The 23,637-nt window shown below is 43.3% G+C and overlaps 1 protein-coding gene across 7 annotated transcripts; it reads right to left on the minus strand.

Annotated features, from left to right (window-relative positions):
* Positions 1–98: 98 nt before the first annotated feature.
* LOC311243283 (uncharacterized protein) lies at positions 99–21,021 on the minus strand. Of its 7 annotated transcripts, XM_084332447.1 has the most exons (14): positions 20,826–21,021; positions 19,465–19,523; positions 19,206–19,360; positions 18,203–18,357; positions 16,323–16,487; positions 12,517–13,191; positions 7,207–7,302; positions 5,673–5,763; positions 5,507–5,589; positions 5,045–5,195; positions 3,624–4,613; positions 3,126–3,530; positions 1,884–1,972; positions 99–1,695 (listed from the first exon to the last, which is right to left on the minus strand). In XM_084332447.1, exons 1-14 carry the CDS (start codon positions 20,934–20,936, stop codon positions 1,663–1,665), a joined length of 3,258 nt encoding a protein of 1,085 aa, XP_084188573.1. In that variant the 5' UTR covers positions 20,937–21,021; the 3' UTR covers positions 99–1,662. The 7 variants fall into 7 exon arrangements, with proteins under 7 accessions (XP_084188573.1, XP_084188571.1, XP_084188570.1 ...); XM_084332445.1 differs by having other exon boundaries at positions 3,126–4,613; positions 19,206–19,339; XM_084332444.1 differs by having other exon boundaries at positions 3,126–4,613.
* Between the last annotated feature and the right edge of the window lie 2,616 nt (positions 21,022–23,637).

A 23,637-nucleotide genomic window follows, 5' to 3' on the forward strand; every position in this document is an offset into this window, starting at 1 on the left:
ACAACACTTGAATGAAAACTTTATTTAAAATATTGCAGAATGGGTACAATACAGTACGGCTCAATACACACAATTGTTAAGGGGATGCAGACCTGAGAAAGACGTTTGTCTTGTTTCCATCAGGGTTCCCCATTTTCAATTCATATAGACATTTATGACATACACAACATACATGACATTTATGGCATAGGGACATATAGGTATTTAGTACTGATACATTTGTGACATAAACGGTATTCAAATATACAGTACTGTTACCCCTAGATCCTGACAGAGTATATACATATGATGGGGAGGGGACTGTACATTAGGAGGGGGTGGGTGGGTGGGAGAGAGATATACATACGGCGGGGAGGAGACTGTCTATTAGTAGGTGGTGGGGGTTTTGGGCATTTACGGTGGCCAGTTTCGAATTGCAGCCTCCCGTAGGTGCTCTTTAAGAGCGGTTTTGAATGTGGGTAGGGATTCACATTCCTTTACAGCTTTGGGTAGGGCGTTCCACATTGATGTGGCATAATTGCTAAACGTATTTAGTCCCTTGTTTGAGCCGAATCTGGGTTTAACATGATTTGTTGAGCTTCCTCTGGTGTAGTGGTTGTGGTATTCACTGACCTTTGGGAAGTATTTTGACATGTACATGGGTACCTTATTAGTCGTATAGTGTATCTTGTAGACCAGGCCCATTGCAAGTTGCTGTACTCTGTCGTCTACTCTAGATCCACACGGTGGATCTAATAAAAATAGGATTTAATTTCCATAAAAACACAATGTACAATAGACATCTGAAAAATAGTATAACATATTTTAAAGATTTAGTCAAAAACATGCTTTTCGCAGTTCATTCACCATCTTTTTTGACATACATGCACACAGTGGATCTAATAAAAATAGGATTTAATTTCCACAAAAACACAATGTACAATACACATCTGAAAAATGTTATAACATATTTTAAAGATTTAGTCAAAAACATGCTTTTCGCAGTTGACATACATGAGAATATCCCCTCCAGGCTCCACCCACTCAGATTAGGAGATGTATTAGGTTTGTTTTCTGAAGGTAAAACTATGGTATGATTCAGGTTTACTGTATGAGATATAAAAGAAAAAACGTGACTGAAACTTTATGTGGTTGACAAATCACCCCTTCATCAAACTGATTGATGGATTTCAATACTTTTAAAAGGCATACTTTTAAAAGGCAGACACACACAACACACACACACACACACACACACACACACACACACACACACACACACACACACACACACAGTAGATAGCTGTGGCAGAGGACACAGTATGCCAAGGCATATGAGAAAACGTAACATATCTGGGCCTACAGTAACCATGTAAAGCTCCTGACAAACAAATTAAAAATGGAAAAGTGGAAACATTTGATCAAAATACAAATGTAATTTTCTCTTAGCAGGCTTCCATGTTTTCCCTTCTCCAATGTAGACAGTATGGCTGCAAGTAGTTAAAATACCACATGATGGACAGAATAGTGTTCCCTTAATCCTTGACCCATCTCAAACCCCACCCCCTTTTTCTTGATCCTCCAACCAACCGTCTCTACCCTTGGAGGATCAAGAAAAGAGGGCGGGGCTTGAGACAGGTCAATTATCCGGTGGCGAGGAGTGCCTTCTCCTCTCTTTTGTCCTCATAACTCCTTGCTCTTGGATGATTTCTTTTTCTGTAGAGAATTACAAAACAACAACAAACAAAAAAAACGATGTATTCGAAATCGTTCAGCATTACATGTATATATAATAATAATTATATATATATATATATATATATATATATATATATATATATATATATATGTTTGCAATTGCTTCAAATGTGTAAAGTGGTAATGGGGGATGACGATCTTCCTACCTTTTTCAGGGCGCCGTCTGTGGAGGCTGGAGGGCAGGGGTTCTGCGTTAAGTCTGTGGAGTCTTCAGTCAGTTTCGATTTACTTTTTTCTAAAAAAAAAAATAATAATAATAATAATTAAAGTGAAATTATACAATCGCCCGCTGGTCACGGGTCAACCCAGGTCAACCTGCACCGGGGCCCCAGGGGGGATGGGTCTGTCCAGGTCCCTTTTTTAACTCTGTTTCCGTCTAAATCAACTGGAGGAGCAGATACCCGCCGGGCCCCACTCACGTTGGATTGTAAGATGAACTCTTACTTCATGTCACTTCGAAGCAATTCAACATACTACGATACGGGGATCAGAGGCCAAATTTGAGCGAATTTGGGAACCCATCTCTCAATATACAACTTTTATAACATGTCAATTCCAATGTCCCTTCTCTTTGAAACGGTGAGGTGAATGTATCAGTAATTAATACCCTATGGCCATTTTCATATTAATGCACAATGATTTAAATTAATTGTTTAGGGATATGATGAAAAAAGGACACAATATTATTATTTTGAGAACTGGTGGCAACTCAAATATTACCAATACAACTGTGTGATTAAATTAGATTATTTATCAAATTTGATTTAGTTTTCCTTTCTCTCCCCACTTACAGTATATGGGTTGAAGACCCATGTGTACAGTGTGGATGGATAAATATGTGCATATGTGTGTGTATGTATATATAATATATTACATACACAGACATATGTGCATATTTATCCATATGTAGGTGTATGTACTTTTTTTTACATGGCATTTTGTTTTGTTTTGATGTACTTTTCATCTTGAAAATGCATGCTAACTACTGAGTTAGTCTTCTATGCATTCCAAATAAACTGCTGTTGCTGCTGGTGACGTAAAACGTGTCACTTCCTGTTGCTGCTGGTGATGTAAAACATGTCACTTCCTGTGTGCCGGATGATTGTCCTGGGAATGTCCTGCCAGATACAGCAAGCCTAGAACAGCAAATGTAAAAGTGTTCATGAACTGGGTATAGGTAGAATCACTATTGATAGAATCAACTACTGATAAGAGTGGCAAAATAGACTATGGTCCGAGTCTGAATCGCACTGGTCCTCATCTGAACAGGTTTAGTGCATGAACTCTCTCAAGTTTGAGACACATAACTACTCAAAAATACCAACAATCAATACCACCCAGTTTGAAAACACAACACTACTACATTGTGAAATTGGTTAGTCTCTCACTTTTCTTCTTCTCTGATGGAGGACCCGGTGTCTCAGGGGCGGTGGATGAGGGCAGTGGATCGTCGTACACAGAAATCTCTTTCTCCTTATTCTTCTTCTTCTTCTTCTTCTTCTCTGATGGAGGACCTGGTGTCTCAGGGGCGGTGGACGGGGGCAGTGGATCGTCGTCCACAGAAATCTCTTTCTCCCTGTTGTTCTTCTTCTTCTTCTCTGATGGAGGACCTGGTGTCTCAGGGGTGGTGTACGGGGGCAGTAGATCGTCGTCCACAGAAATCTCTTTCTCCCTGTTGTTCTTCTCTGATGGAGGACCTGGTGTCTCAGGGGTGGTGTACAGGGGTAGTAGATCGTCCTCCACAGAAATCTCTTTCTCCTTGTTGTTGTTCTTCTTCTTCTCTGATGGAGGACCTGGTGTCTCAGGGGTGGTGTACAGGGGCAGTAGATCGTCGTCCACAGAAATCTCTTTCTCCTTGTTGTTGTTCTTCTTCTCTGATGGAGGACCTGGTGTCTCAGGGGTGGTGTACAGGGGCAGTGGATCGTTGTCAACAGACAACTTCTTCTTCTTCTTCTTCTTCTTTTTCTTCTCTGGTTCCTCTTCCTCCATTACTTGGTCTGACGTGTTGTTCTTGGCCTGTTCCTCCCCCTTCTTTTTCTTCTTCTTCTCTGGTTCCTCTTCCTCCGTTACTTGGTCTGAAGTGTTCTCCTTGGCCTGTTCCTCCCCCTTCTTTTTCTTCTTCTTCTCTGGTTCCTCTTCCTCCGTTACTTGGTCTGAAGTGTTCTCCTTGGCCTGTTCCTCCCCCTTCTTTTTCTTCTTCTTCTTCTTCTCTGGTTCCTCTTCCTCCATTACTTGGTCTGACGTGTTCTCCATGGCCCGTTCCTCCTCCTCCTTCTTCTCTGGTTCCTCTTCCACCATTACTTGGTCTTCCGTGTTCTCCTTGGCCCGTTCTTCCCCCTTCTTTTTCTTCTTCTTCTTCTTCTCTGGTTCTTCTTCCTCCATTACTTGGTCAGACGTTTTCTCCTTGGCCCGTTCCTGCCCCTTCTTCTTCTTCCTCGTTTTCTTCCCCCCCGTGGGTTCGTTCTCTTCTTCGACCACCTGTGTTCCATCCGTCTCCTTCACAGGTTCCTGCTCTGCGGTTTTCCTCTTCTTCTCCTTGTTCTTCTTCACCTCCTTATCTGCCTCCGTCTTTTGTTCGATCATCTCGCTTTGTCCTTGCTCCTCCGCCGCCACCGCCGCCTTCTTTTCATCACTTTCCTTCCTCTTTTTTTCCCTCTTGGGTTCTGATAAGCTCTCATCTGGGGTTTCTCCGAGGGAAGCGACCTTTTCACTTTTCCCCTTTAGCGTGGGGGGAGCGGAAGGAGTCGGTTCATCTACCACAGCGGCGGCGGTAAGGTCAGGCCCGGGGTCGGCGGTCTGCGACGGTATATCATCTGGGACGGTCTTCTTAGCCCTACTGGCCCTGGGTTTCCTGACTGGAGGCTTCATGGGCGTGACTGTGGACAGAACAATGCATGCTTAGAGACCGTGGAAAAACACACAAAAAACACACTGGACTGTCAAGTGCCAGACTGGTAACCACACAGCTCTATTTGTAATGAACTCGCTCCATCTTTCTGTGATGATGAGGCTGTTCACAGGTGTCGTTTGTCCTCTCGGCCGGCTGTCGTGATGCTTCTAAAAACCACCCTACCGGTGTAAAGGAGTAAGGACACAGCCTCCTTGTCCTCTGTCCTTTCCAGTCCTTGTCCTCTACCTACCCCGCCCAAAACATTCACTCACTCTCTTTTCCACTCTCCGACCTTAAAATGTATTCCCTTTCTTCTAGCACATTCCAAACCCTCTCTCATCCCTCATTCATCCTCGACCGAGACATTCTCTTCCGTCTCTTTCTCGTACACACAAACTCGCTCAGTCACTCTCTTACCTGTCAGTTCCCAGGCCAGTTTCTTCCATTTCTCAACATCCAGGCTGCTGTCAGAGTCTAGGTCGTCGTCACTCGCCACAGCAGCAGGTACCGGGGTCTTCTTTTTCTTGGCCTTGACAGGAGTATCTGAAGGTTGCTTCCTTTTATGAGACTTAAAAAAAAATTTATAAAAGGAAAATAAATTAACTGGTCATTTACCTATATTTCAGCAGTCTTTGAGGATGCATGTCATCAAACTTATATAAAAGATATACCTGGATGCCACATTACAGACAACACCTGGATGCCACATTACAGACAACACCTGGATGCCACATTACAGACAACACCTGGATGCCACATTACAGACAACACCTGGATGCTACATTACAGACAACACCTGGATGCCACATTACAGACAACACCTGGATGCCACATTACAGACAACACCTGGATGTGTGCCACATTACAGACATATTTCACCTTTTCTTTCTGCTTCTGTGCTTTCTTCTTCATGGGTTTGTCTTTTGCTGTCACCTTCTTCTGTTTTGGTGTGACTGGGGCGACTAAAAAAGAAGATCAGTTCAAACTGAAAATGTGAAAGCTGCAGTCGACGACATACCACTAGCCTGCACCGTGAGCTACGTACCACCAGGGGCCGCTGTTACATCTGGGGTAGCCTTAGTCTGAGTCGCAGGTGCTGCAGGAAGGGCATTATCCTCTGGGGTCACAGCTGCCTTCTGTTGATCGAGTATCAGATGAAGATGAAGTAGAACATTTTATACCCCATTAGAGACAACAACCATCTCACATCAACCATTAGGAGTACATTTGGTAACCCATTACATTTGGTTACTAATTACATTTGTACCCATTACATTTGTTCTGTTTGCAGCAATCAGATTACAAGAACATGGTAAACTGTATTCTGTTACTAAACACGAATCAGATTACAGGTACAACTGAAAAATCATATTAATCATCATTAAATAATGGTTATAAATTATTGTAATAACACTTTTCAAATGACTGTCTGTAAACCGGAATATATTATTTACATAGTTTAACTGCATATTCTATAGTTCTGGAGTCAAGGTCAAGGTGAAACTATTATCCCAGGTAGGAGAATTTGGGTGGTCAAGTTGCAGGAAGTACACACACAACAATCATAAAACACAGTACAAATATAAGATTAAATGTATTTAACACACACACAGCATTTCAAGCAAACCGGATTTAGCATACGCTCACACACACACAATAATATAAAAAATACTTCCAATATGCAGTGGACTACATGATCGCTGAGAAACTATCTCTGCATCAGCATCAAAATCAATCTATTGGACCATACAAGTATCAAGTCAAAGAAGGAATTCTACTGCACATAGTCCTGGTCAATAGCCCATCAGATCCCATGTTGAATACTGTCCCCTCTCATGTATCACTTTGGGGACAAAGGACTTGTTTTGTTTTTATTGTCCTTTTGGAGAATCTTTCCTTGCTCAGTTGGAACCTGTGGTGGCCGAGGGTGAGCAGGGTCATCGAGGATGTGGTCAGCCTCATTTCAAAATGCAGTGTTTACACCATAGACATGTATAAAGGCTAGATGACTCACCCGTGCTGCTGGCCAATGGAGACCGACGTTGCCACATGGTGGCCATCTTGCCACAGGCAGCACGCCCACTCATAACATGAATGTCTATGGTCAGGTGCATGTACTATTGAAATAACCATAGATTGCAAAATGTTCAACTGATTTTCAAACGGTTTGGTTTGTTATAAACGTCAGAGATGTAGTTATCATACTGCATGCTTATAATGGACTTTCATATGAAAATAATTCCAACATGTCCAAGCATCATAGGAATCATAGTCACGTTAATAACGTTTGTAATCAACCAAACCGTTTGTAAATCGGTTGAAAATTGAGCAAGCTATGGTTATTTCAATAGTACATGCACATGAGTGGGCGTGCTGCCTGTGGCAAGATGGCCGCCGGTGAACTATGCTGGAGACTCCGTCTTGCACCATCTAGTTATATTTATCTATGGTTTACACAGCAGGGGGAAGCTGACGTCCGATCACACCCGATGACCCTACCTGTCTTCTCGAACCATGGCGCTGCCACCTAGCTTGGTCTTAGGTGCGCTTCTTGCCAAACGCACAGACCCTGGGCCTACCTTGGCTGAAGCCTTCTTTCTGGGTTTCGTTTTGACTAGTGATGTCGGTTTAATAGTTGGCGGAACCAGTGTTTCTTTCGGTGCTGGCGCTGCTGCCTAAATCAAAAAGTACAGAGGTCAGAGGTCAGAAGGATGTGGCGACAGTGGCTCAATGGGGGTGACAGTGGCTCAATGGAGGTGACAGTGGCTCAGGAGGCGGAGTGGTCGTCTGGTAATCGGAAGGTTCCCGATTCTAAGTGTCGAAGTCCCTCACGCTTCTCCACTAAAAACCTGAATTGTTGTTACTATTTCTTTATTCTTCTTCTTAGTTCTTTCATTAATATCTCCATTAATTTACGGTTAACAGTATAAAGTCACCTCCGGCTGTGACCGTCGCTAAAGCAGCATAAAAGAAATTATAAAAAAGAACTACTACCCCAAGCGTCTAAAACCACCTATCCCAGACAAAGTGACACCAACAACACCACCTATCCTTAAAGGAACACGCCAACATTTTGCTATCTGGCTGCATGTTAGCCTAGCTTAGCACAATGAATGGAAGCGGACATGACCGGTTAGCCTAGGCATTGTCCAACTAACACCTCTCCCGAAGGCTAACCGGCCATGTCCACTTCCATTCTAAGCTAGGCTAACATGCAGCCAGATAGCTTTCTACTGAACTGCACAGAGAGGAAACTGGTATCCATCTTCTTGTCTCTCTCTGGAGAAGACGATAAGCTAATCGCGTTGGCGTCTTCTTTTAACCCTTTCACTGCCGCACTACCAAAACGGTTAACCCTTTCACTGCGACAACACACGACAGAATGTTAACCGTTTACTATCACACAACCGACGGCGACCGTTATATAGCGCTTTTATCCAAAGCGCTTTACAACTTGTGTAAAGGCCGAATGAGTGTTTTTGTTATAGATTATTATTATTATTATTAGTATTATTATTATCATTATTGTTATTATTATTTCCAATCGAAGGATATGATTTATGGGAATGTTATGTTTATCTGTGTCACCCGTTGGGTGGACTCTGTTGTACTATGGGCGAATCACCTGCACCTGTCAGGTGGGTCGGCCCACGGCGCGGCGGAGATCATTAAAATGGGTGATAGGGATCAGCTGTGGGTTGGTAGCCGACGGGGAAAGCATATCATTTCCTGACCGCTTCGGGAACGCTTTAGAATAGTTTTATCTTAGGAAACACTTTGATCAATTAGAACCACGGTTATAGGACGCTTTAGGATCGCTTTGATCACCTCTCCCATGTAACCTACATTTTCTAAATAAATCGGATCACCACGTCGGTATCTGATAACGGAACTCAATGTGTGGAGACTATCATTTGGATGGAGCGCGTATGGAATCACTCCCCGTCTACCAGGAAGCGGACACAGGCAGGTGCCGCTACATTCAGTCAGAAAATTGCTTTTATTGAAGCCAGGCGAGCTTCAATAAAGTGAAAGAGGACTCACGCAGATTATTGATAGCGACCCAAGGCAGAGGCGCGCGTCAATAAGTGACAACTGACGAAGAGGACTCGCAAGAGGACTGACAAGGATCCAGCATTGTTGAGAGAGGAGCCAGGAGACTGGTTGTGTTTGGAGATCGCTGTGATCAGCAGGAAGGAATCGATCAACCACAGCCACACACAGTGAATGACCTCCCTCCCGAGGACAGGGAAGGATTGATCAACGCCAATCACAGCGAGTGGAGGACCCTCCCTCCCGAGGACAGCAAATGGAACGTGCGTAAGTAGAATTTATGAATGAAATAGAGACTACTACGTACGTGGCACGCGCACGCGGCGCTGTGGAATATAAAATAATTATAAAGCTGTCTTAAGAGTTGGTGGATAAATATAAACAAGATGTCAGATATTGAAACGGATAAGATGGATTTGACGGGCGCGGAAATTGAGCTGAAACAAACAAACAAACAGCAACAACAGCAACAACAACAACAACAGCAACAACAGCAACAACAACAGCAGCAACAGCAACCACAACAGCAGCAACAACAACAACAACAACGGCAACAACAACAGCAACAACAACAACAGCAGCAACAACAGCAACCACAACAGCAACAACAACAACAACAACAACCACAGCGGCAGCCTCAGCAGCAACAACAACAACAACAGAGGCCTCCACAAGCAGTGAGACCCAAACAGCTATATATACAGCCACTACCACCTGTACAGTATCGACCACCACCATATGTGCTACCTCAGCCACAACCTTGGCAACAATCACATGCACCATATCAGCATCAGCCACCTGTGCAGCTTCAGCTACAACCATCTGGAGCTACAGCAGGACAACAGGGTCAAACCCAAACAGACCAGGTTCTATTAAATGTCATGGCAAGACAGAATGACATTACAGACATACTTGTCACACAGCAGAATCTGGCGCTACTCCCAACCAGGGAGATTCCCATGTTTGACGGAGATCCTATGAACTTTAGGTCATTCATGCGAGCCTTCGAGTACGGCATAGAAAACAGAACCACCAGCGAGCAAGATAGACTCTACTTTTTGGAACAATACACCACAGGGCAACCTAAAGATCTTGTGAGGAGCTGCCTACACATGCATCCACAGGATGGATATGCGGAAGCCAAAAGACTACTTAAAGAGAATTTCGGTGATGAAATAAGAATAACAAATGCTTATATAAAGAAGGCCTTGGACTGGTCCAGCATCAAACCGGAGGATAGTCAAGCTTTGCGCGCCTACGCCCTCTACCTGAGAGGATGCAGTAATGCAATGCAATGCAATGCAGGAGCTTCACTATATGGATGAGCTGGACAATCCATCTAACCTACGACTGATCTTATCCAAGATACCCTTTAGGATCAGAGAAAGGTGGAGGTCAACAGCCTACGACATCCAGGAGCGCACTGGGCAAAGAGCCAAATTCAAGGATCTTGTGGCTTACCTGGAGAAACAAGCCAAGATCGCCTCCGACCCATTGTGGGGCAATATTCAGGATTACAGTCCTGACGGAGCTGCCCCAAGGTACCTCAAGACTGCAGCCTCTGTATGGCAAACAAGAGCAGGAACAGCGGCTGCACCGGTTAAAGAGAGAAGCAGCTTCGTCACGACAGTGACACCAGTCGCAAACATACCGTCAACCGTCGGTAATGTAGGATACAAGGCAGATGGCTCTGTAGCTTTTAGAACTCCTTGCTTGTACTGTGCAGGCGATCACTCACTTGAAGCCTGCAGGAGGATAAGAGCTCAGAAACATCTGAACAAAATAGAGTTCTTAAAGGTGAAAGGACTTTGTTTCGGTTGTCTCACCAAGGGACATCTCAGTAGGCACTGTAGCCAGCGGATGAGGTGTCAGCATTGCCAGAAAGAACACCCGACTCTGCTACATATAGAAACAAACGACCAAGAAGGACCGGACGAGCAAAAAGGAACAGTCGGGTCAATGGAATGGAAATCACCTCAACAGGAGAGGACACCACCCCTGACCAAGAAGACTGTGGGTAGTGCTCTGGTGAGGCTTGGTGAAGATAATGGGGCCGGTAAGGTCTGTGCTTTACCCATCGTGCCAGTGAAGGTGAACTGAAAAAATTGCCCTACCTGAAGGATGTTCACATCACTTACATTGACTCAGATGTGGAGCTTCTGATTGGAGTCAATACTCCGAGAGCCATGGAGCCTCGGCAGATAGTGAACAGCCAGGATGACGGACCATATGCTGTAAGGTCACTCTTGGGATGGGCGGTCTATGGTCCACTGAACGTCAACGCGGTGGATGTGACAAGAAGACCCAAAGCCATCACCAACAGTTCGATAAACTTAAAAGATGGTCAGTATAACTTGCCACTCTCCTTTCGAAAAGGAGATGTGATGACCCCCAACAACAGACAGGTGGCAACACGAGCCATGCACCTGCAAAAGAAGAGGAAGGATGAAGGGTACCATGCAGAGTACAGACAGGTGGCAACACAACGAGCCATGAGCCTGCAAAAGAAAACAGGAAGATCTAAGAGCAGAGAGAAGACTGTAAGATCGAAGAGGAAAGAGGATGGAATATCTAAGACCACAGAGAAAGTACCTCTTCAAGAACCAAGGAAAGATGGCTGTGTCTGGTACATACCCCATCACAGGGTGTATCACAAAAGAAAGAAAGAAAGTGGAAAGAACATGAGTGGTGTTTGATTCACATCGTCATTCCAAGGCACCACCATGGCAAACTCTGGAGTGAAGTGGATTGTGGATCAACTTGAAGATTTGTTATTTTGTGACGAGGAATGTTCTCAGTTGTATTGTGGTGATTCAAGTGACAGGTGAATCTGCCACGGCGCAGCTGATAACATAAATAGGCAACGATTATGAACGATCGCCCACTTACCACGTCCAACGACCCCAAAGATTTAGAACCCCTTACACCAAGTAGCAGACCCAGAAAGAGAACTTCGCCCCTGGTGACTTGGTGGTCATAGTGGACGACACAGCGCCCAGGAATTCCTGGCCGCTTGGACGGATCCTGGAAACCTTTCCGGATAACAAGGGCCTGGTACGAAGTGTCAGGGTGAAGACCAAGACCAATGTGCTACAGAGGCCAATCACGAAGCTTTGCCTACTACTGGAGTCAAAGGAGGATTGCCAGCTGTAATGAACACTCGCCCGACCATATTTTGTAATTGTGTAGGCACAATTAGGGGCCGGTGTAAAGGCCGAATGAGTGTTTTTGTTATAGATTATTATTATTATTATTATTATTATTATTAGTATTATTATTATCATTATTGTTATTATTATTTCCAATCGAAGGATATGATTTATGGGAATGTTATGTTTATCTGTGTCACCCGTTGGGTGGACTCTGTTGTACTATGGGCGAATCACCTGCACCTGTCAGGTGGGTCGGCCCACGGCGCGGCGGAGATAATTAAAATGGGTGATAGGGATCAGCTGTGGGTTGGTAGCCGACGGGGAAAGCATATAATTTTCTGACCGCTTCGGGAACGCTTTAGAATAGTTTTATCTTAGGAAACACTTTGATCAATTAGAACCACGGTTATAGGACGCTTTAGGATCGCTTTGATCACCTCTCCCATGTAACCTACATTTTCTAAATAAATCGGATCACCACGTCGGTATCTGATAACGGAACTCAATGTGTGGAGACTATCATTTGGATGGAGCGCGTATGGAATCACTCCCCGTCTACCAGGAAGCGGACACAGGCAGGTGCCTCACATTCACTCGCACATTCACACACTGACGGCGGGGGGCAACCATGCAAGGTGAAGCAGCGACTATGCTGCACACATGAGACAGCTCCGTTCCACTAACCTCTGCATTCTCCTCCTCGCTGTCCGACGCTGAGCTGCTGCCGTCACTGGATTCTTTACCAGTCTGGACTGGAGCAGGTGCTGGTTTATCCTCTCTGGTGGCAGAGGCTGCTTTGGGTGGAGGGGCCGTCTTGTTGGCTTGTGTAGATTTACTACTTGGCGTTCCTGCCGTTGCTTTTCGTGCAGAAGGTGGAGCATCACCTTCACTGTCTGATGAATCACTGATACAGGTGGAACTATCACTGGAATCCATATTAGATGTTATAGGAGTCTTGGTTACAGGAGACTCTGTGACATCCTGGCGTGAGTTTGATGACGCTTTACTTTTTGGTGTGGTTACTGGCGACGGTGTTGGGGACGTGGTTTCGTCTTCACTATCCGAGGAAACAGTGGAACTATCACTAGACACCTTACTAGATGCTGCTGCTGTTGCTGCCGACTTGGCTCTGCTTGTTGTCGAGCCTGGCTTGGCTAAAGTGGCGGTGGTCTGTGTTTTGTTGGCTGTTGATGTTGCCTTACAGGTTGGTGTTACTGGGGTTGCTTTTGATGCAGAAGATGGATATTCGTCTGGTTTCTCTGCCTGGGCTGGTGTGGCAGTGACCACCGGGACAGCAGGGGTGCCATTCCTCTTGGCAGTTGGTGTTTGTTTCGGTTGGCTCACTGGAGACTGATTTGTCTAATGGGTATAGATAACCAAGTACATTTTTTTGATAATTTACCGCAAACAACATTTTTGTAATTTTTAACAAGAGTAAACAATTTCTATATAGTTTCATCTTCACCCTCTGACAGCGTATCACCGCTGTCACGACCAGCTGGTGCCGAGGACTTATCTGGGATAGTAAATGGTGCATTTATATAGCGCTTTTATCCAAAGCGCTTTACAATTTTGTTCCTCACATTTTACCCATTCACTCACACCAACGGCGGAGGCAACCATGTAAGGTGCCAACCTGCTCATCGGGAGCAGTTAGGGGTTAAGTGTCTTGCTCAAGGACACTTCGACATGCTGCCTGTTAGGAGCAGGAATTGAACCGGGAACTTCCGGATTTTTTTGGAGAGGCTTGTTTAGCCGGAGACTTGGGAGATGATTGGTTACTGAGGAGTCTGTGACAAGAAATGTAAAGCACTCCTTCAGTCTGACAAATCTGCTTATATCATCTATTAATTTATCAGTCGATATACTAACATCTAACTCTAAAGGAATGAATCACTACATGTCTGCATGCGTGTCTCGCTTTCCTTCGCATATCTTGAGTATTGCAGAGTACCCAGGAGAGTGCAGTGTCGAATCTGGTGCCATTTGGCGAGATGGTGGCGCTATAAGAATATACATTACCATGTCCCGACTTCACACTTGGTGGAAGTATTGCTGAGGACCCAAGGGAGTGCAGTTTCCAATGTGGTGGCAAACTTTGCGGTTCACACGTTCTGCACAGGCCCTGAACGGGCACACTGCAAGCAGCACTTCAGAGGGCCAAGCAATCAGCCAGTTCTGAACGGGCATGCGCTCTGAGCGGCCACATTTTGAACGGCCACTGCACTACATTTACAACAAGCGGTGCAAGGGGAAGGCTAAGAGAATTATTAAGGACTCGAGCCACCCGAACAACTGCCTCTTTGAACTGCTGCGGTCAGGCAAGCGATACCGGAGTCTTAAGGCGAGCACAGAAAGACTCAGAAGAAGCTTCTATCCCCAGGCCATCAGGCTGCTAAACGAACAATAATCACTATGCGGCAACCATCAAATGCACACATGCACACAGCACACACACCCACACGCACACACTCACTCAAACAAACAACACACTGCAGCACCCACTCTCCACACTTTAGATCACACAAACACACTTACACTTTATATTTATTGATGGGGGATTTGCACTACAACTCGTACACCTACTGTGAATTGTACCTAAATTGCACCTCGTCCCATTCTCCATTTCTGCCTTGCACTATATAGTATTGTATATTAGTACACTGCACAGTATTGTATATTGTATGGTAACTACGTCTATTCTGCATCGAACATTGTACATATGTCTAAACTGAACACTGTGACCTCATCTTTTTTTGCTTCTAATTTTGCTATGTTATTTTATTTCATACTTATCTTGTCTTGCACAGTCTCTGGAGCGCAACAGTAAGAAGCATTTTGTATAAAAGTATTCTGTACTTCTGTATGACAACTATTAAAGAAACTTGAAACTTGAAACTTGAGGACGTTTAAACAGCCACAATGCTCCTGTCTGTCCTTTGCATATCTCGAGAACTGTTCGTCTGATTGACTTCACACTTGGTGGGGTATATAGCTGAGGGGCAGAGGGAGTGCAGTGTCGAATGGATGCGCAGCAACACAGCGTTTCCCGAGAACGCCGCAAGCAGCAACACTGCGGTTCTCGAGAACGCCGCAAGCAGCAACACCGCGGTTCTCGAGAACGCCACAAGCAGCAACACCGCGGTTCTCGAGAACGCCACAAGCAGCAACACTGCGGTTCTCGAGAACGCCACAAGCAGCAACACTGCGGTTCTCGAGAACGATACGCGCTGCAACCGGCCCATTCCGAAAGTTACACACGTGCACACGTACCAGAGGGGCACGTTTTGAACACGCCGCTGCAAGCAACACTTCCGGGGGCGAAGCAATCAGCCAGTTCCCAATGAGCCACTGAACTCCTAACGGCCACGTTTTGAACGGGCACTGCACAGCACAACCAACAAGTAAGATCTGTTTTGTCATTGCATTAAAAGAGAAACACCACTTGAATTAAGAAATAAAATATGTTATTTCCATGGCCCAGGAAGGTTCAATCAATATTTGTGACCGTGAGCCACTCTCTCCCCAAGCCAGAAGCCAGAGAAGTAAGATTCAAACTTGTGATGTCATCAGGTATAGTCTGGAGCTACTCCACAGACAATGAATGGGAGGCTGATTTTGTGGACCCACTGAATGTTTGTTTCAGTTTTCATACCCAATTAATAATAATAATAATAATAATAATAATAATAATAATAATAATAATAATAATAATAATAATAATAATAATAATAATAATAATAAATTCAATTTGTACCGCACTTTACATTTGTAAAAATCTCAAAGTGCTACGGGAGATAAAGACAAAAAGTTAAATGAATAAAACAATTAAAATTAATAAAACAACCAATGAAATGGAATTATTCTATAGTATTCTCAGTTCTGGAACAGAAAAGAAAATCCTCCAGGGTGCTCTCAGTGTCACCTATTCTCTCTCCCAATTCATTGTCTATGCAGCAGTTCCAGACTTTACACTTTTTAAGTTTCAGTGCTCTAGTTTTTGGATTTGGAATAGAGTTGTTTGTTTTCACTAATATTATATTTTTGGACCGTCTCAGACCATAGGAAAGAGAAGTCGCCTATTCTCAGTCCTTGCCCCACAATGGTGGAATGAACTACCCACCCCAGTTAGGACAGCCGAAACACGTCCAATCTTTCGCCGTCGACTAAAGACTCACTTCTTCAACCATTATCTGAATTAAAAAAAAAAAAAAAAAAAAAAAAAATCTAACCCTAACTAACCATACTGTCATGCACTTGTCCTAATAAACTAACCTACACTGTAGCACTCAACACTTTGATGAACATTGTTACTCAGCTGATAGAGTTGTGCTCTTCCTGATGGCTTGTCGTACAGAACTTGTAAGTCGCTTTGGATAAAAGCGTCAGCTAAATGACTAAATGTAAATGTAAATGTAGGAATAACATGTATGAATTATTAAATTGGGTGAAGTTAACAATTTAGATCCACGCTTTATTCTCCGTCGTACCTGTGGGAGTAGACTCTGGCTCAACTCCTCACTCTCCGAGCAGCTGTCATCCTCACTGTCGGAACTCTCAGCCTGATTCTGATTGGCAGTGGCTGGAGCGACCCCTGACCTTGCTTTGACCGTTGCAGCTGTTACATGGTTAGTTGTGGGTTTTGCGGTGGTTTTCTGGACACAGCGGGGGAGAAGAAGTCATAAGACCTCGGCAGAAACGGCTACAGCAATCCTGCTCTAAAAGACTTCCAGACATTAATTCCAGGCACATTTATAAATATCTTGGTGTGTGGCTCGATGAGATTCAATTTGCGACAGAAATTGGCTTCCTATACAGAAACAGAACCAGCTTTCCTTTGATTAGTAGGAAGAGAGTTGTCAAAGCAGTTTTCTCATCAGTCTTGGACTATGGTGATGTCATTTATAGGCATGCTGCAACCTCAACCCTTAAATCCCTGGACTGTCTATCACTCTGCCCTCAGATTCATCACTAATGTACACTCAATATGACTGTAAATGAGGGAAACCTCAGTTGCCTTTCGAGTTTAAATAAAGGTTTGAAATAAAATGTAAGCAATAGCTCACGGCAGGCCATGGTACAGTATATGGTTGTTATAGTATTATATGGAGTAGTTCGGCCCGACACAAACTACCAAGTACCAAGCTTCTATCCCCAGGCCATCAGGCTGCTAAACGAACAATAAACACTATGCAACAACCATCAAATGCACACAGCACACACACCCACACGCACACACTCACTTAAACAAACAACACACTGCAGCACCCACTCTCCACACTTTAGATCACACAAACACACTTTATATTTATTGATAAAGGATTTGCACTACAACTCGTACACCTACTGTAAATTGTACCTAAATTGCACCTCATCCCATTTCTGCCTTGCACTATATAGTATTGTATATTAGTACACTGCATAGTATTGTATATTATATGGTAACTCAGTTACGTCTATTCTGCATCGAACATTGTACATATGTCTATACTGAACACTGTGACCTCATTTTTTTTTTTTACTTCTAATTTACATGCTATACTATGTTATTTTATTTCATACTTATCTTGTCTTGCACAGTCTCTGTAGAGCGTAACAGTAAGAAGCATTTTGTATAAAAGTATTCTGTACTTCTGTATGACAACTATTAAAGAAACTTGAACTTGAAACTTGAGTAGGCTATAGCAATAAAAAGTAAGACACACTTCAATTTACATGTTTATGTTATTATTAGTACATTAGTATATTAGTACATTAGTATATTATCTATTATAATGTACCAATTTAGATTCCGAATATGTAGTCAGTTCGTCCAAATAACGCCTGTTTGGAAATTTGCTCCAATGTTTTCAGAGATTGAGTGGCTGCCACAGGACTGGCCCAGTTTAACTGGGAACCCCCGTTCAACTATCGTAACCGATCGCCCTGCTATTGTATATTCCTTTATCTGTAATTTATCAGTCTCCCCAGTTAGTAGCTAGAATAGATTAATAAATGTAGTGGAAGTGTCTATAATAAAATAATCTGGATAAAACCATCGCTTTATCCGTTTGATTCAGATGACAGTAACAGACATTTTGAACCTCTCTTGGTCCATGCATGGGCATACGTGCGTGCCGTGACGAGAGGGATTCCCCGATCTGCATGCATCAGCCCCAGTCTCCTCTGTAGACCAGACCGTCTCATTTAACAAGGCTAACGTTTTTTTCCATGTAAGGTGCCAACCTGATCATCTTGCTCAGGGACACTTCGACACGTTGCCGGGGAGGAGCAGGAATCGAACCTTCCAATTACCAGACGACCGCTCTACCTCCTGAGCCACTGTCTAAATCTGAATCTAAATCTATCTGAATCCAGTGATGGAGCTCACCTGGTCTTCTTCCTCCTCCTCTTCACTGTCAGATACCGTGGAGCTGCCGCTGCTTTCTTGTCCAGCCTTCGTTCCTCCTGGGACGCTCTGCACCTCTGGCTCCGCCTTGGCTCGATGGGAGTTTGTTTTACTCGAGGGCTTTGGTGCCTGGGAAACTGAAGGCAAGAGTCTTAAAGGAACACGCCAACATTTTGGGAAATTAGCTTATCGTCTTCTCCAGAGAGAGACAAGAAGACTGGGTCTCGCTCAAGACTCAAACTCAGAGGCGACCGTCGTGCTTTCGCAGTTACAGCCCCTAGACTATGGAATAGCCTTCCCTCTTCCATCGAACTCGCCCCATCCATCGATTCTTACAAGTCACGGCTTAAAACATACTTCTATGTTTTGTGCTGCGGCTTGTATAATAGTGTATACTGTATGTCACTTCTATGTACTGATCTTTGTATGCCTGCTTCACCGTATTTTAATGTGTTATTATTATTATTAATTATAAGGCCTTGTACAGCACTTTGGTCAACTCAGCACAATAGTAATAGCTGGAGCACCTCTGAGGTGATATTATGACATTCTTATTATATTATGACAAGTGGGTTCCGTACTACAATGATACACAATGGCAATGATACAAAACTGAATGAATAAAAACATGTAAGACGTACTACAATGATACACAATGACAATGATACAAAACGGAATGAATAAAAACATGTAAGATGTACTACAATGATACACAATGACACAGACCTCAATGAATAAAAGCATGTAAGACGTACTACAATGGGAATGATACAGAACTGAATGAATAAAAAGCATGTAAAAGGCGAAAAGGCCCCCTGGAATGCTTGAGTGAAGACCGACGATGACGAAACATGCTTTTATATAGTTACTCGAGTTCTGTCTCATTGGAGTTACGTTAATGTCAAGAGTGACTTTCTGTACACATTTGTAAGTACTTCACTTGATAGACAAAGGCAAATGTCAGTAAAGAGGCAGGCATCCCTACCTTTAACAGGTGTTATTCCTAGTTGCTCAGAACCTGAGCTCTTGGCACCGGCCTTCCGGCCCGAAGGGCGTTTCTTTTTCAACTGCGTGGGGACGGCCGCTCCTGTGTCCGGCATGGCGTTCCCGGCAGACTTGCTAAGGAATGAGATGTCAACACTAGAAACAACTCATGTTGTCAGTTTCATTACTCTCAACAAAGTGTAACAGGGTTATTTTGATTTCCGAGGAGAAAAGAAAAGGCAAGGAGGAGCCACACTTACTTCAGCCATGAATCGTAGATTTGCAGTAATGAGGCATTGAATGACATTTCCGCTTCCCCCTGTAAAAGATTCAAGACACATACAACTAATCAGAATTAATTCAATCACAGACGTCTTGGTTGGCAAACAACGGACGATTGTTAATCAAATGACAAACCTGTGACAAAAAAGGACAACATTAAATGACAACCGTGGCCAAATAACAACAACAAAAATCACTTTGCACACACTACACCCGTACTGTGGTTATTATATTGCAACTTGGAGAGCTATTATATTTATTGTTGTTTCTGCTGCTACACTACATCCGGGTGTGTGAATATTGTTTTATAATTTAGATCTATCGCCGTTTCTGTTAACATAGAAGAGAGAATAAAAACAGAAGATAAGTCTAAAGGTTTATCGTCCCTGAGACAAAACTGGAGTCAAGATTAAAGAAGAAAAGAACAAGATGTGATTTACTTGAAAATGTCTATCTGTCCGGCTATACCCTTGAGGCTTGAGGTTGTTATCACTGAACGTCAGCCAGACTGTCGCCCTAGTGTCTTTGAGCTCTGCTAGTTGACCTATATTAAACTAGTCAAGGCTATCGAATATGTATGATAGAATATGCATTTCAACACAGATCTATAATGACATGATAATATATTCCACGACACTATTTTATGCTATTTCTATTTTACTGATGTCACTTCTGCAAGGTCGAGGAACCAAGAGAAAGCATTTAACTTATTATGCTTGTAAAGGTATGGATGACGTGAGAATAAAGATCTGAATATTAATAACGGAATGTAAACATATATGTATGTTGTGAGAATGTCATAAATGTCACTATGAATTGAAAATTGTGGACCCTGATGTAAACAAGACAAACGTCTTTCTCTGGTCTGCATCCCCTTAACAATTGTGTGTATATTGAGCCGTACTGTATTGTACCCATTCTGCAATCTGTTAAATAAAGTTTTCATTCATCATTCAACACACACAACTTCTGCAAAATATGCTTGTGTGACCATGATGCATATAAACGGGTGGCTGGGTTATATGATTATGCATACATATTATATTATACTGTATACCTATATAAGTCAGTGATAATGATAACATCATTGGTTGATAATCACCGGGATCTTGCAACAATGTTGCAAAATTCGGAACTTTACAGTAGTCACACTACAGGAAGCTAAGTACTACAGTGTTGCTTGTTAGAACAGCCATGAACTACTAACTTTCACACTACATTGACTTTCATGATCACTGTACACAACCCTAATAAAGAAATTGCATGCAGCATACAAACAAACGATTGTTCGATTGGAGGACTAACTAACTACTGTACAAGAAAATAGATGACTGTGGACCTGTGGGGCATGCTTCTGGATCTCATCTGCAGCATTCTGGAAACCGTTTTCCTTCAAGTGACGGTAGATCAAATTGGTCAAATGGTCTTGCTTTGATGCATGTATAGACATACTCGAAACACGAACCCGATAAAACAAAACACACGCCTAAAAACACTTTACGAAGCTTGACGACGCCGCCACATGGTTTCACACAGTTCTATGGTTAATACTTTGAACTACGACCTATTGCGGATGTAGTTCTGTTGGTGCCGCGGTGCATTGTGGGATTTGTGGTACCGCGACTAGTTTGCGTTCGACGCCTACAACTCTTGTGCCAGCGACGAGGGCATTACCAAATGTAACTAATGAATGAATGAAAACTTTATTTAACAGATTACAGAATGGGTACAATAGAGTACGGCTCAATACACACAATTGTTAAGGGGATGCAGACCAGAGAAAGACGTTTGTCTTGTTTACATCAGGGTCGGTCCCCCATTTTCAAATCAAATAAAAATCAAATCAAATGTATTTGTAAGGCGGCCCGACAACATGTTAATGTCCCCATGGGCCGTACATGTCTTCTTTAAACAAGTCAAGAAGAAACATCACAATAAGTCAAGAACAAAACAAGAACACCATAAGGTCAATTTTTTTTTAAAATAAATGCAAAATAAATGCAACACTCCCAGAACAACACCCACGCGAAGGTAAGGAAAAACTCACTAAAACCTAGCAATAGGAAAAAATGCACCACAGGCAATGTGGAGGAGAGAAACCTTAGAAGGGCCATTCAAGGGGGATCTCCCTTCTTAGATGTCGGTGATAGTAGTGTTGCAGTAAAAACAGGCGAACAGTTGGTAAGCATGCACTTATGTGTGTAGTGAAACACAGATGAGTGCATGCAATAGCAACTGAACATTTAGTAAAATTAAAGATAGAGCTGATAGCGATAGCAACTCAACATTTTGAAAGATTAAAGATAGAGCTGATAGCAGATCTATTTGAGGCACAGGGGCGGCGCAAAGAGGGTCGCATCCTCCCGGTCTTCATCACAGGACGTCCAACACTCCGGTCATCACTACGAGACAGCCGGAGACAGGGAGACAGGGGGGCACGCAGAGAGGGTCGCATCCTCCCGGTCTTCATCACGGGACATCCAACACTCCGGTCATCACTACGAGACAGCCGGAGACAGGGAGACAGGGGGGCACGCAGAGAGGGTCGCATCCTCCCGGTCTTCATCACGGGACTTCCAACACTCCGGTCATCACTCCGGGACAGCAACTCACAGGGAGACAGGGAGACGGGACAGGCGTTAGACAGCTCGCGTGATTGTGATGGGCGGACATAGCAATAGATACAAGTGGTAAGCATATATGTGAATAGAATAGATATATGAAGTAAGCATATTATGTGAATAGAATAGAAGTACTTAACCCAGCAATGAAACCACGTTGACAGACAGTGATGCTACAGATTACTTGTAAAAAGAAAGTAACTAGGTTACAAAGTCGTCGTTGTCCCCCCTGCTGCTGCCACAACATAAGAATGACAACAGTATTTCTTTTTTTAAATAATGCTTTATTGAAAGTGCATAATGTCATAAATCATGATTGGCTGCTCAGACAGGTCATCATGAGACGTCATCAGCCATCAGGCCATATAAACATGGCCATAAAACATGGTATTATAGTTTGTTATTCTCATGTGTGTGGCTGTGTGTGTGGCTGTGTGAGTGTGTGCGCGAGCGCACGTCCCATCTCCGGTCTAGCTGACTGTACCCCTGGCTCTCTTATCATCAGCATTATGAGATAGTAACTAAATAGTAACGCACAGCCACTTGGAAAAGTAACTGTAATCTGATTACTGGCTTGTAAAAAGTAACAAGTTAGATGACTATTTACTGAAAAAACTAATCAGATTAGAGTAACTAGTTACTTACTTAGTAACTAGTTACTGGCATCACTGTTAGAAGACGGTAAGAAGCTGATCCATGGCCTCGGTGGTGCACATAGAACAGTCACTGCAATCTTGGCCAAGACCCCGAGACATCCACCACCTTGGTCAGCACTACGAGATTTTCAATTCATAGTGACATTTATGACATACACAACATACATGACATCATGACATTTATGGCATAGGGACATATATGACATACATGTATATAGTACTGTTACATTTGTGACATATACGATATGCAAATATACAGTACTGTTATCCTAACAGAAAATATATACATATGATGGGGAGGAGACTGTACATTAGGAGGGGGTGGGTGGGTGGGAGAAAAAATATACATACGGTGGGGAGAGAATATATACGGTGGGGAGGAGACTGTCTATTAGGAGGGGGTGGGGCTGGGGGTTTGGCCAGTTTCGAATTGCAGCCTCCCGTAGGTGCTCTTTTGAGCGGTTTTGAATGTGGGTAGGGATTCACATCTTTTTACGGCTGTGGGTAGGGCGTTCCACATTGTATAAAACACCACAACTGCACAAAGTACAGCAAATACAGTTAAAATGTTTTTCTTTTCTGTTGTTTACTGTTATTGCATTGTGTTTAATTGTTTCTAAAAAATAAACTTTCTTTAAAATAAATTATTTAGGATTTTGGTGTATTTGATGTCAGATTATTCTTCCTTGAGGGGGGGGGGGGTTGAAAGGTCATCTGAGGTCAGACTACATTCACAGGCAAAGATAAGGCTATATTAGGACTAATTTGGAAGATCTTCTGCATGGACAAAAGGGACTATTGGACCTTGTATCAGTATGCAAAGAAAATATACTAAATGCATCGCATATTTAGCCTTCCACAACATTATATTTGG

This window comes from Notolepis coatsorum, assembly GCF_963971535.1.
Source record: "Notolepis coatsorum genome assembly, chromosome: 16".
Taxonomy (NCBI): domain Eukaryota; kingdom Metazoa; phylum Chordata; class Actinopteri; order Aulopiformes; family Paralepididae; genus Notolepis; species Notolepis coatsorum.

Coding starts and splice junctions, on each gene's coding strand:
- LOC311243283 (XM_084332444.1), bottom strand. CDS start 20,936: ATGTCTATACATGCATCAAAGCAAGACCATTTGACCAATTTGATCTAC. Junction 16,488..18,202: donor AGGAGGAGGAAGAAGACCAG/GTGAGCTCCATC, acceptor CGCTGTGTCCAG/AAAACCACCGCAAAACCCAC. Junction 5,764..7,206: donor GAAAGAAGGCTTCAGCCAAG/GTAGGCCCAGGG, acceptor CTCGATCAACAG/AAGGCAGCTGTGACCCCAGA.